At 38.9% G+C, this 11,824-nt stretch overlaps 1 protein-coding gene and 1 non-coding gene across 2 annotated transcripts; one reads left to right on the top strand and one right to left on the bottom strand.

The window, feature by feature from the left end:
• Nucleotides 1–840: 840 nt before the first annotated feature.
• Nucleotides 841–911, bottom strand: TRNAG-GCC (transfer RNA glycine (anticodon GCC)). Its single transcript has one exon. It is a non-coding gene; the product is annotated as a tRNA-Gly (tRNA).
• A 1,408-nt stretch (nucleotides 912–2,319) lies between these two features.
• Proc (Proctolin) lies at nucleotides 2,320–8,744 on the top strand. The gene is made up of 3 exons (XM_017157732.3): nucleotides 2,320–2,585; nucleotides 3,422–3,648; nucleotides 8,192–8,744. Exons 2-3 carry the CDS (start codon nucleotides 3,478–3,480, stop codon nucleotides 8,435–8,437), a joined length of 417 nt encoding a protein of 138 aa, XP_017013221.1. The 5' UTR covers nucleotides 2,320–2,585; nucleotides 3,422–3,477; the 3' UTR covers nucleotides 8,438–8,744.
• The last annotated feature ends 3,080 nt before the right edge of the window (nucleotides 8,745–11,824 follow it).

Genomic DNA, 11,824 nt, shown 5'->3' with positions numbered 1-11,824 from the left:
ACAAAAATAAGGATTAGACCGTCAACGTCTTTATAAGTAGAACGGTCTCTTGGAATTCAAACTGGTTCTAGCTTCTCAAAGGGAGATTTACGAAATGCTTAAAGAAATAGCTTTAAAATAATAATTAATACGTAATAATAAAGTTTCTTTCCATTAAAAAAAATTTAAATAGGTATACTTATTTTAATAAATTTATTATAAACTTACTGCTATGTCCTGGATTCCATCGCCGTTGTAAGGTTACTAACCTTGATTTTGCATAATGCCTGATAACATTCTTTAAGATAGTCATATTTCCCAGTTTTAGATATAAAGTACTTTATGGGATTTTTGTCCAGTTGGGGTTGTTCAGTTCTATTACAGTTCTAATATTAACTAAGGTAACTGAGGGATCTATTAGTTCCAAAAATAAAATAAATAAACCGATTGAAATAAAATAAATATCCATTGAAATTTAATGCTATTTAACAAAAATCTAGTTTTCTATAAAAAAATAAACAGGCAGTTATATTCGGGCCTTGCCAAATAATACAGTAGACCAAATTTAAAATAATATAAGGTTAATTATCTCAATATGACCATTATCAAAGAGTAGAGATCTATTCATACTCTTTGCTGTTATAGAAAATGAATCAAATGTCGAGTAGTCAGATAAATCCCATGATTTATTAGCCCATATGACCGAAGGGGAAACCCCAAAGCAATTATTGACTTTTTGATAAATTCAACAATGAAGTCGCTAAGTTTGGAATGCTATAGTTAACTCAGCGAATATACAAACAAAAGTAAATAGATTGCAGTTATATATATAAAAAAAAGACAAAATGAAAAAAAGTATTTTGCATCGGCCGGGAATCGAACCCGGGCCGCCCGCGTGGCAGGCGAGCATTCTACCACTGAACCACCGATGCTTCTGAAGTTAGCTCACCAAAATTCCAGCTACAACTTTTCAGAAAACTTGAACAAGAGCTTTCGAGAGCTTTTGGACTAGGGCAACTCAAAGTAAATTTCATTTTCAGCCTGAAGTCATGGGTTCAATTCTATTCCATTCCATTGATTATTTTGTATTTTGGGTAATTGTTTTTTTTCGGTTTTCATAACATAACCAGAACGCAATGAGCATCCACAATTTTGGGCTGTTTCATAAAGCGTTTATATGCGAAGGGTCATAAATTAACCAGCAGCTGAAGGGGGGCGGATTGTGTGTATGAATGGTCATATTGCTACTAGTAAGAGAATTCCTCATCCAGCCGGGGTCGTAAAAACCCTTGCCCCCTAGCTGGCCCACTTCCCATGCCCGTCACGTATTCAATCACAGCAATGGCTACACAAAACTGCGCTATATCAAAAATTTCGGTCTATCGGTCGTGCGTGGTATACAAATGGTCCATTTCACCGACACCACAGATAGCCAGCCACATATACCCGCATGAACATATCCCAGCAGCGGAGGAGAAGACCATAACAATTGAGTGCTGGGCTCCAGTTAACGTTAACCGAAGTCGCAGCCCCGGGGACTGGGGCATTTATTGACGCCCGCAATGTCAACAATTGCAGCCATGACGACGGCAGTCGCAACGGCAAAGGCACTAACAACAAGTTCAAGTGAGGTAATTAAGTTCTCGAAATAAGTAATACCCTATAATCTACTCTTTTCAAACATTTGGAGATCAGATACAAAATCAAGGATCATTACCTAATTAAATTCAATAAATATCTTTCATTATGTAGTGCTATAAAATGATATTAAATTCTAAAATTCAAATCGATATTTAATATTGTAATAAATAGGTGAAGTCATTACCTTTAAAAAATCACACCAAACTAAATGAGGTGGAAGGCCAAAGATAGTATTTGTGTCACTTGATCACTCCTTCTCCCGATATTCCCTTTGGCTGCCCGAATACCCATTACCGCGATGACAAGAACAACCCACTAAAAACCCGCAGCGAGTTAACCATGAAAGTTGGCCAAGCGAAACCATTTCACCAGATGAAGCAGGCTGTTTGGGATGCTGGGCGTGCGGGGCGTATACGTATTATGATGATGACGCCCGAGAGCAGGACAATAGAAATGCGAGGCCACACAAACACAGCCTCAGCCGCAGCCACAGCATGTAAACGAGTGTGTGGTGACAATGATATGGATAGGATGTTGTTGGTCGGTACTTTCGTTGGCTTTTCCCGACGCTGCGCGCGCACTAAAAGTGAAATGGGAAAAGAGCTCGGCTTCGGAGACAGGACAAGCCAAAGGCTAATTCGAATTCCCCATAGGGGCGTAGCGCATTCGGAGGGCGGAATATCCGGGCCGTGGCGGAAAACGTCGGCGGCGTCCTGGCGTCATCTCCAAATCTCGGCCAGTGCCGCAATTTTGGCTATAAATACAAATGTCGGCACGCAGCTTGGCTTAAACTTACATTGTTATCCTAGTTCACAACATCGCTCGGGGTCTCTGTCTCTCCTTAACTGGGAACTTACCGAACAAAACACATTCGCTACGTGACGTTGTTAAGACGGAATCCTCGGAATACCCATCCACCCACTCAACGCAGGACAACTCCGAAACTCCGTCGAAAAACACAAACTGTGAGTCACAGCGGGCTGCAGGTGCAGATGTACCAGTTGCCTTCGCTTCTGGTTTCAGTGTCAGTGTCATAATCATAAATTTCGAGCATTGTGTAATCCTCTTTCGATTGGGTAAACAAACCAAGTGGCTCTGCTGCACTTTTATTATTACTGCGCAGCCAAGAAAACGCGAATTACATTTAAATTGAAATTTCCAAGGGGCACCACTTAAAGGGAGATATGAAAGAAGAAAATATCTGAGTGGCAAAAATGTGAGGGGAAAAGAAATAAAATAAATATTCAGTCAAATTATGTTTTACGCACAAGATTCTAAAGCTTTCTAAAAGAGGTTTTAAATTTTTGCTGTTGTATCTAAAAATCTGTGCCATTTTGATAGAATGAGAGTTATTTCAATATTATTATCTATTTCAAAAATCTTAGGCGATAAAAATCTTATAACATTTTTCCAAAAAGTATTATTCGGTTAATATTTTAAAAACAATTTAAAGATAATTCCCACTTTAATTACAAAAACAATCCTGATCTGGTTAAACAAAACAAGACTCAACAAATTAATAATAGATTCCCGAGAGATAAGCACAAGATAGCCTCCAGTCAAGATTTATGACTACATTTATAGAAATCCCAATGGATGACTCTCCTTCGGTCGTCAGAAATAATTTATCTGTTACTCGATTCCCAGCAATCTGTGTGTCTGTGCGATGCATTTCTGGTTTGTCTTTATTCCCACTGCGACCCCACCTTAAAAGCCATCACCATTGCCATGCCAATTACACATCCTGCGATTGTCTTCGACTTTTGCAAAGGGGTTCACACACTTTCCCCTCTCCTTGCAGCCCGGTGCCACGCCCAGTCGACTGCAGACACCAGAACGCCCCCCACCAGGAAAACTATGGGAGTGACAAGGAGGCCGGGGAGTGGATGTGGAAGTGGACACAGGTGGCTCTTGGTTTGGATGACGGTGCTGCTCCTGGTCGTCCCTCCGCATTTAGTCGACGGCCGTTACCTACCGACAAGGTCGCATGGCGACGATTTGGACAAGTTGCGTGAACTGATGCTGCAGGTGAGCAAAATCTACACTGGGAAAAAAAGGGATTAAACTGCGAATATTTTTAAAGAGGATATCTTATGGCTTTACTTAAAATTTTATTTATTACAACTTTGTTGACAATCTTATAAAGTTCCCTTAGAATAGGAAATAATTTTTTAAATTGCTATTAATGAAATTATTAATTACATCTAAATAATCCAAAGATGAATAAAACTTAAAAAGTAACGACCAGTTACAATAAATCGTATTCATGGGTAATCAAAAAGTATGCAACAACAAATTTGTTTTGAAAGACCCCCCACAAACAAATCCGGCAACTGATTGTAACATTTTGTAAAATTATTTTTTTTAATAGTGCCTTAAGAATAGGAATATATTATTTTTGTATTATTTTGAAATTCTGTCAAGCTTTTTAATTTGTATGTATGTTTTAGTTTAATAACAGCGTTGTTCCCATTAATAATTGTGTACATAATTACTCTTAAATGGTTCATGCCATAATTAATGGAGTGTCGAATTATGCTGTTATCATTTTACATTTATCATCAAGGCATTAATGAATCTCCGGGTTAAAATGATCCATTATTGACCATTTCTTCAGTGTATCTCAGTGAGTGCGCGATGGGTATCTTCAGCCGAGTTTTGTGCATTGGCATTTTTGGTGCGCTGTCAATATAATTAACTAAATGAAAAGAGAGCCAAAGCGTGGTATTAAGTTGCAATTATGTCGCCAATTATTGAGGTTTTATTTTCGACTTGTTTTTGTTTTCGTGCGTTTCTACCTTTTGGTTTTTTTGGCTTTTATATTTTGGTGTTTTGCTTTTGGTCACTTATGGAGTGGTGGAGTCGAGTGGAATTGAATGGAATGGAATGGAGGTTACGTCATCGTCTCGGCTATAAGGTTACACAGGTCCCTCGGCCACGGCCCCAGTGATTCCACCGAAGATTCCTGCTAACCGCACCACCTACCCCTTCCTTTTCCCTTTCTTGTTCCCATCTCCTGGCGCTGCGGTTTCTTGTGCGTCTGCAAACCATTTCAGAAATATTTTTACATATTTCGCAAGCGTTTCTTCTTCTGTTCCCCCCTTCCTCCCCCAATCGACGGAGGAGCCTGCTCGGCTACAATCGCCAACTTGGCCAACACTTGCATGCCGGGCACCTCATCTTTTGCACAATTTTTGATTCGCCGCCACCGCGGCAGTTGTTGTTATTTAATGTGTTTTTTTTCGGCACAGTTTCCTGTTCTTTTTCGCAACCAAGTCGCAAAAATGCGGCTCAGCTAGGAGGGTAGGAAGCAGGGGATCGGGGATCGGGGGTCACCAGGGGATTCGGCGAGGAAGCCCCACTTAGCTGCCTGTGGATGTGCAGAAATAATCCACTGCAGCTGCAGGTCTGCGAAAACTTCAGCCTACCAAATGCTCAACTGCAACTGTTTGCCTACTACAGAGTTGAGTATCTGTAGCAAACCATTTCGTCACTGGAAAAAATTATGAGGAATTTAATATATTTTTGTAAAACCGAAAACCAGAATATAAAAATGTATTTATTTTCTAAAGACCAATATGTTCAAAGAAATATTTCGAAGAAACCAAATAATAATTCTAAAAGTCAGATAAATTTCATAGCAAAAAGATTTCGACCGCCTAATCCAAATATTCATCACTCACTTGTAATTGATAGGCTATGATAGAGCAAATTTAATATTTAAGCAAAGATATTTCAAGAATTTCCGGTCTAGGTTTCTAGGTTGAATTTTTTCCCCAAATGTATGGTGCTCTCAACCCCTTTGCAGACTCTTTTCTGAGTCATGGTCCCTGCAAATCGATAAGTCGCTGACGTGCGGCGCAGACAAAGACCAAAGACGAAGAGCAGACCATGTTTGGACAAAAAAGCGAGCACAAAAATAAAGCACAGCTAAGAAAAAATAAAACCGAGCTAAAGAAAAGGGAAATCAAATGTCAAATAGCAAATAATGACGGTGACGTGGTCGCATTGCCGCTGATGAAGGTTGACTTGACTACGTCACTCTGAAGACAGGCGACAGCCGGGGGGAAAAGTAAGCAGAATGCGAAATGAAAACACTTGACACACAATAATGCATTGAACCTGAGAAGCTGAGAGCAACAGAAGCATTAGGGACATGAGACAACATAACTTGGCCTTTAGCTTATTGCCTTCTACGGGACGGATGTCAACAGGACGACACGACATCCACATCCACATCCCCTCGAACCTCCTTTTGCTTTTAGCCCGAGATGACAATGAAGTTGGAAGGAATTCCCAGAAGCAATTTGTGTTATAGAATGTGGAAAATGACAATTTCATAATGCTCTTGACTTATTAGAGATATATTGGATTATAATTGTGTCGCTTCAGGGGTTGCGAAATGGTACGTGGCTGAACTTTATAATTGTTTCAGGGGTTTGAAACTAATTTAAGGATGAACTTGAGCTTTTGATTCAATGTTAATTTAATAAAGCGATGGGGGGTTCTTAAACGTAATCCATTAAGCAGACAATTTAATGCGGTCAAAGTGGAGCTCAACTGAGTATGACAAAGTGACTTAAGTGAATTAAATTTCTTGAGCTTCTCGAACCAATTAGAAGGGGAAGCTTTTATTGGGATTTAAAGAAACAATTCAGGTATCCTTGGAGATAGAACAGGTTGGTGTGTTTATATTAAAGGAAGAAAGAGGGGAGGCAAAGGATTTCTGATTTAATTATTAAAGTTTTAATTTAAGATTTTACGAACAACAGACTAGTTATACACTTAGTAATCTACATTTAAATATTTGAATAAAATTTATAATGAATTTTGACACGACTACATTATTGTTTGACCTTTGTTCCTTAAGATTTATGTTCCATCGTAAAATGTAGAAGTTTGCCCTTCTCCATAACAATATTATGTCCGATTGATGGCAATTATTTTCAACATTCTTTTTCCACTTGCCACAAATGCCTTAGCCTACAAATCCCACCACTCATCAAGTGGCTCATTCCACTAAGCAGAAGTTGCCGAACCCAAAACAACCCATCTTCAACACCCAGAGATTCCCCTCGCACAAAACTAAGCCCAAACGCAGCTGTTTATTTATAAAGTATCTGCTAACTCCCTTTCCAATCGCCAAATCCAAATCCTGGTCAAAGGAGGGAAAGAGATCGATATAACAAAATAGACAGAGATGGCTGGGAAAGGGAGAGGGAAGCCAAACAAAATCACATAACTTTTCACTTAACGACAACTCTCAAATTAAACTGTCCAAAGAAACCTTAATGAAATGAAGGGAGATGAAACCCAGCTGACACCACCCCGCAACTCCTGGAAAATTCACCCTCCCCGGAGTCAACCAGATGCAATGCGATAACAATCCCAGAGTCATCATCACTTCCCTGTAGACCTCTTTACCATTAATGGCATTTAAGTCAAGGAAAGCGAAAGGAGGCAAATATCGCAAGCTGTCCGAAAATAGAAAACAATTTTGGTTTTTTTCAAAATTAGCAATAAAATAATTACTTGGCGCGAAATTGTTTTAGGTTTTTCGCTTCATTTGCTGTTGTTTGTGTTTGTTCACACATCATCACCAGCGTTGGCCAAAAAAAGAAGACAAAAGATGAGCTCCCGAGAGGCAAAAGCGGGAGGGATTACAGTGGTAGCCAGAAAAGAGGTTGGCGGCTGATAATTACACGACAATACCCCCCATTAACACATTTTCAGCTCATCAGAGCTCACAGCAGCGGAGATGAGGAGCCAAAAGTTGGCAGCCAAGTTAAGACGGTTCAAGACGGGTTAACCCATTTTGGTTGGCAGTTAAGACGGCTCGATAGATTCTCCGAATTTTTCAGATATCTTTGTTGTCTTAAATGTAGCTATATATTTTTTATTTACCCACTACTTATATGGCCTATTTAACTTTACAAATTCATAGATCATAAAAGCAAATCATAAATAAACCCATTACTTTTGTACAAGCTAACAATTTGTAGTGGTTTATTCTTTGGATATTTTTAAATTTTTAAACTTTTTATAACTTAGTAAATTAATTTTCAAACATTTAAAAAGTAGTTTTTACGAAAAAAAATAGTTGTCTTCTCAATAAATTATGTATGCATCATATAATCAAATTTTAAAAGTACTTATTTTTAATTTGATTTCTTAAAAAATATATATATAAATTTACAAATAAATTAGTTAGTTCTAAGAAAGTAAATATTTCCATGACAGCAACTGGTTACCAATGGGTTAAGCCAAGCAAACAACAGAAGCAGGCAGCCTCGTCGTTACAGATAAAGTTCATTCGATTTAATGATGCGCCAAAAAGAAAAATTAAAATTAACAAAAAAAGAAGAGATGACTAAAAATCTGTGACGAACTTCCCACGTTGGATAAATAAGATTTCAACAGATTTTTGAAATAACTCACTCCATCATCACAAGGCGGCTTGGCGGGGGGCCGAGTCGTGTTAACAACAGCAACTATACGATAATTATAACAACCATAACAACAGCTCGGAGTTTAAATCTTTCTCTGCCCGTCTTGCGTTTTGTGTTTGCAGATTTTGGAGTTGAGCAATGAGGACCCACAGCAGCAGCAGCCGCAGCAGCAGCAGCAACACCCACAGCTGCGTCTGCACAATGAGGCCACCAGAAGCGGCAGCAGCAGCAGCGGCAACATCAACAATCCACGCGTGTCCAACGGCAACTCTAATGCCGCCTGGCTGCAGAAACTGAGTGCCATGGGTGCCCTGGACGAGTTGGGCGGAGATGGACCTCGTTTTGGACCCAACTATGGACCGTACTAAGCCATCTGAACCGAAAACACCTGACGACAACACAACAACTACGACAAGGAAAACGGAAACTAGGGGTTGGGGAAAATCATGTTGCGAATGAAAATATTTTGGGACTGAAAATGGGGATACCAGTGTCGGAAATGTTCACAGGATTAAAATCCAATTGAGCCGGACGCAAAGTGCGTGAAAATGGACAAATAAATGGAGCAAAGGATTCTTGTGCAAATCGCTTTGAAGTACTTTGAATGAGCTCGTGCCATTTTGGAATGTATTGAAGGACACTCTGCAAAATCACTTTCAAAGGCTTGAGTCCTTTTATAAAATGACACTAAAGGGCCCTGTTTCATATGCAAAAGTTATTCACAATAATGTTTATTTGCCTTAACTCTCTTTTTTAATTAATTATTAATCACTAATGCATTTAAACAAAATTGTATTTTATCTATTTTTGGGTTTTTTTAAATGAATTCGTTTTTGGAAGCGGTTTCCTTAAATTTTAAGTAGTAATTCTTTAATGTACAGCTTTAAATGTACAGCTTTAACTTGTGTCTTAAAAACACAAATACTAACAAGTTTCTAGTGAATTTATATTTTCAACATGGTTTTCCCTTTATTCCGAATAGAAATACACTCAATGGTTTTAAATGCAAAAAGATAAACTGAAGGCAAATTCAGAAACAAACTGAAACTGGAAAACTCGAAAGGACAAATACAGTTCCTATGCTAGAACAATAATTTTTAAAATCCTTTGGGTAAACCCGAAGCGACAAATGTACCTATATGTATGTACCTATGTGTTGTAGAGCAACCCCGTCCCTCTGAAAAACTGAAACTCTGAAAAAGTACCCCATTAAAGGTCTAGACTAAGTGCGGATTTTCAACTTCTTTTTGCGCGGCCAAACAAGAGATAAAAATTAAAAGTACCATAAAATTGTAAATATATTTTACCCCCAAAACCCTCCACTCCCGCCCCACGAACAATAATAACTGGAGTTTTAATGGGCCCCCAAGGCTGACCGGGGCATATGAAGATATATAGTAAATGTATTGTGTATTTATAAATTATACTACTCCCAACTAACCTCCACTAGCTGCGATGGCCTCCGCTGGAAGATGGGCCCAAGCTTAATGCGATTTCGGTTGAGACTTTATGGCCAACAACGTGTCGAGGGAGATATATACTTATACACCCTATTAAATTCGTACCTATATATAAATGTACATTTAATTGTTGTTAACTTACGTTATCGTTATTACTTATGATTCGCCGCAGAAGCAACAATAAAAGAAATCATTTTCAATGCAAGATCCCTCTCTTAACTAGATCTCTGGGCGGCGATACAGTCAAGCCTGTTATGCAACGTATGCAGAGTGTAACGCAACTTTACAACGCTCTCGTCTCAGATTCATCTTCATCTTTTGGCTCAAATACCCAGGCATTTCACATCCATCTGCTTGAGGGCGCCGCCAGCCCAAAGATTCCCATCTATCTCAATTTACTTTCTCGTACTTCAAGTGCAACTCTCGACAAATTAAACGCCGAAAAGTGGCACCCACCAGAAAGACACATCACATCGGTTCGGATCTCCCCGAAAACCCCATTTCGATACGATCCAATACACCATTCCGAACCCATTCCCAATGTCAGTTCGAACCCGTTAAGTACTTTTTACCCGCCAAGTGCCGTTTCTCGTTTTGTAAACGAAATTATAATTGTTTTCTTCGCCTGTTTGTGTTTTTGTTTCTGTTTTTATGTAAATATAATATCATTTAAATGGTTCCGTCTGCCTTTGTTTTTGCCTGTTACATAAAGTCACAAGAGATACAATATAATAATTAGTATCTGTGCATGCCGAGGTGTAGATGGCAGCGAGTTGGTAGCTGGATTTTAAATGGTAGACGTGGGGGCATGTGTTTGGGGGAACTGTGTTACTCGGTTGAGGCCACGGAGAAAGCAGAAAGATGAATGGGTGAATGCGACGCTGATTATATGGCTCAGAATCGCTGTGGCATGGCGAATTCATTAAGATCTGGCAATGTGCCATGCATAATTCGCATAATGGCCAGCAGAATGTATCCCCCAGATGGGAGGTCTTCCCGGAATGCATAATGTATCTGCGGGACTTTGGTTGGCTGAATAATGTGAACGATATCTTAGTTGCGGAAATTTTTATCCAGCATTAAACGTACTTTAAATAAAAAATTCATTATTAAATTAAACTAAACTTATTAATCAAATTTTTAAGAATAAGATTACAATTACATCCAAGGTTTCTTGTAGTTTTATTTAGTGACCACCTCAATTATGTATAGAGAAAATACCTTTAAAAGTCACTTGTTTAATTATCAAACAGGGAGATTTAAATTAACTTTATGATATTTGTTAAGTGTGTTCATTTAATAATTAAAAAACCAATTTATTCCAAATCTTTGGCTGCCATAGGAAACATTTTTATGATTAAATTAACAGTGGGTAATTACTTTTTCGTTTTGGCTTATGCTTACCGGTTCAGAAACAAAAAAAGCTTTTACATTTTTTTTTCAACTCAGACTACCATTAAATTCTTCTTTTATGGTTCCAAAGACTTTATGTAATACCCATAATATAGATGCATTTGTTTTTAGTTGATGTAATAAAATAATTTTTGTATTTCATCAACTTTCAAAATGCAATTCCTTTGGAACTTGAATTTCCTTAATTTCTTCAGATGGAAATAATGGGTCAAGGGTTGGCCTAGGAAAATATCTTGCAGATATTTGCATGGGGAAATCACGTGCAATTGCTCTAGGACGCCGAATAACCACAGATGAACCTGCACCTGTTCCACCTTCGTGAATTCAGCATAATTTACCGCGACCAACGAATGATAATGATGACGATGGTTTTGAATGTGAAAGATGAGCGTGGAAAATTAAGGAAATGCAATCCGTGGAGAGGGGAGCAAGTGCAGCCGCCGAAGATGAACAACAAAATCAACACAACCTGCCATTTGGCTAACGGCATTATAAATGATGCCATCGAGGAAAAGTGACAGTCTCTGCTGACTACAGTTGAATCTCTCAACTGTTGCAGGCTGCAGTTGCAGTTGCAATACTGCTGCTGCCGCCGGGTATGTTGTCGCAGTCGCCATTTGGTGTCGTCCTCCGTTTGGCGCCACTGGCCACTGATTATGCCATTTCATCAAATTCCGGCAGCGATTGAGTGGAGCGCAGGTGTGGCCGCAAAATGCGACCAAGGATCGTTCGCAATCGATGCAAAAATGCTGATTGCCATTTATAGATTATGTGCATAAATCAGGGAAAGAGCAAGACATCATAGCTCTGGGGGTTATGAGCCATGGAAAAGTTGCAAAACATTTTGCCAATCATAATTTTTTCCATCAGTCTTCTCTAACG

Source organism: Drosophila takahashii, chromosome 2L, assembly GCF_030179915.1.
Source record: "Drosophila takahashii strain IR98-3 E-12201 chromosome 2L, DtakHiC1v2, whole genome shotgun sequence".
Lineage (NCBI taxonomy): Eukaryota > Metazoa > Arthropoda > Insecta > Diptera > Drosophilidae > Drosophila > Drosophila takahashii.
The sequence above is the reverse complement of the archived record's forward strand: the minus strand, read 5'-3'. Positions and strand labels throughout refer to the sequence as shown.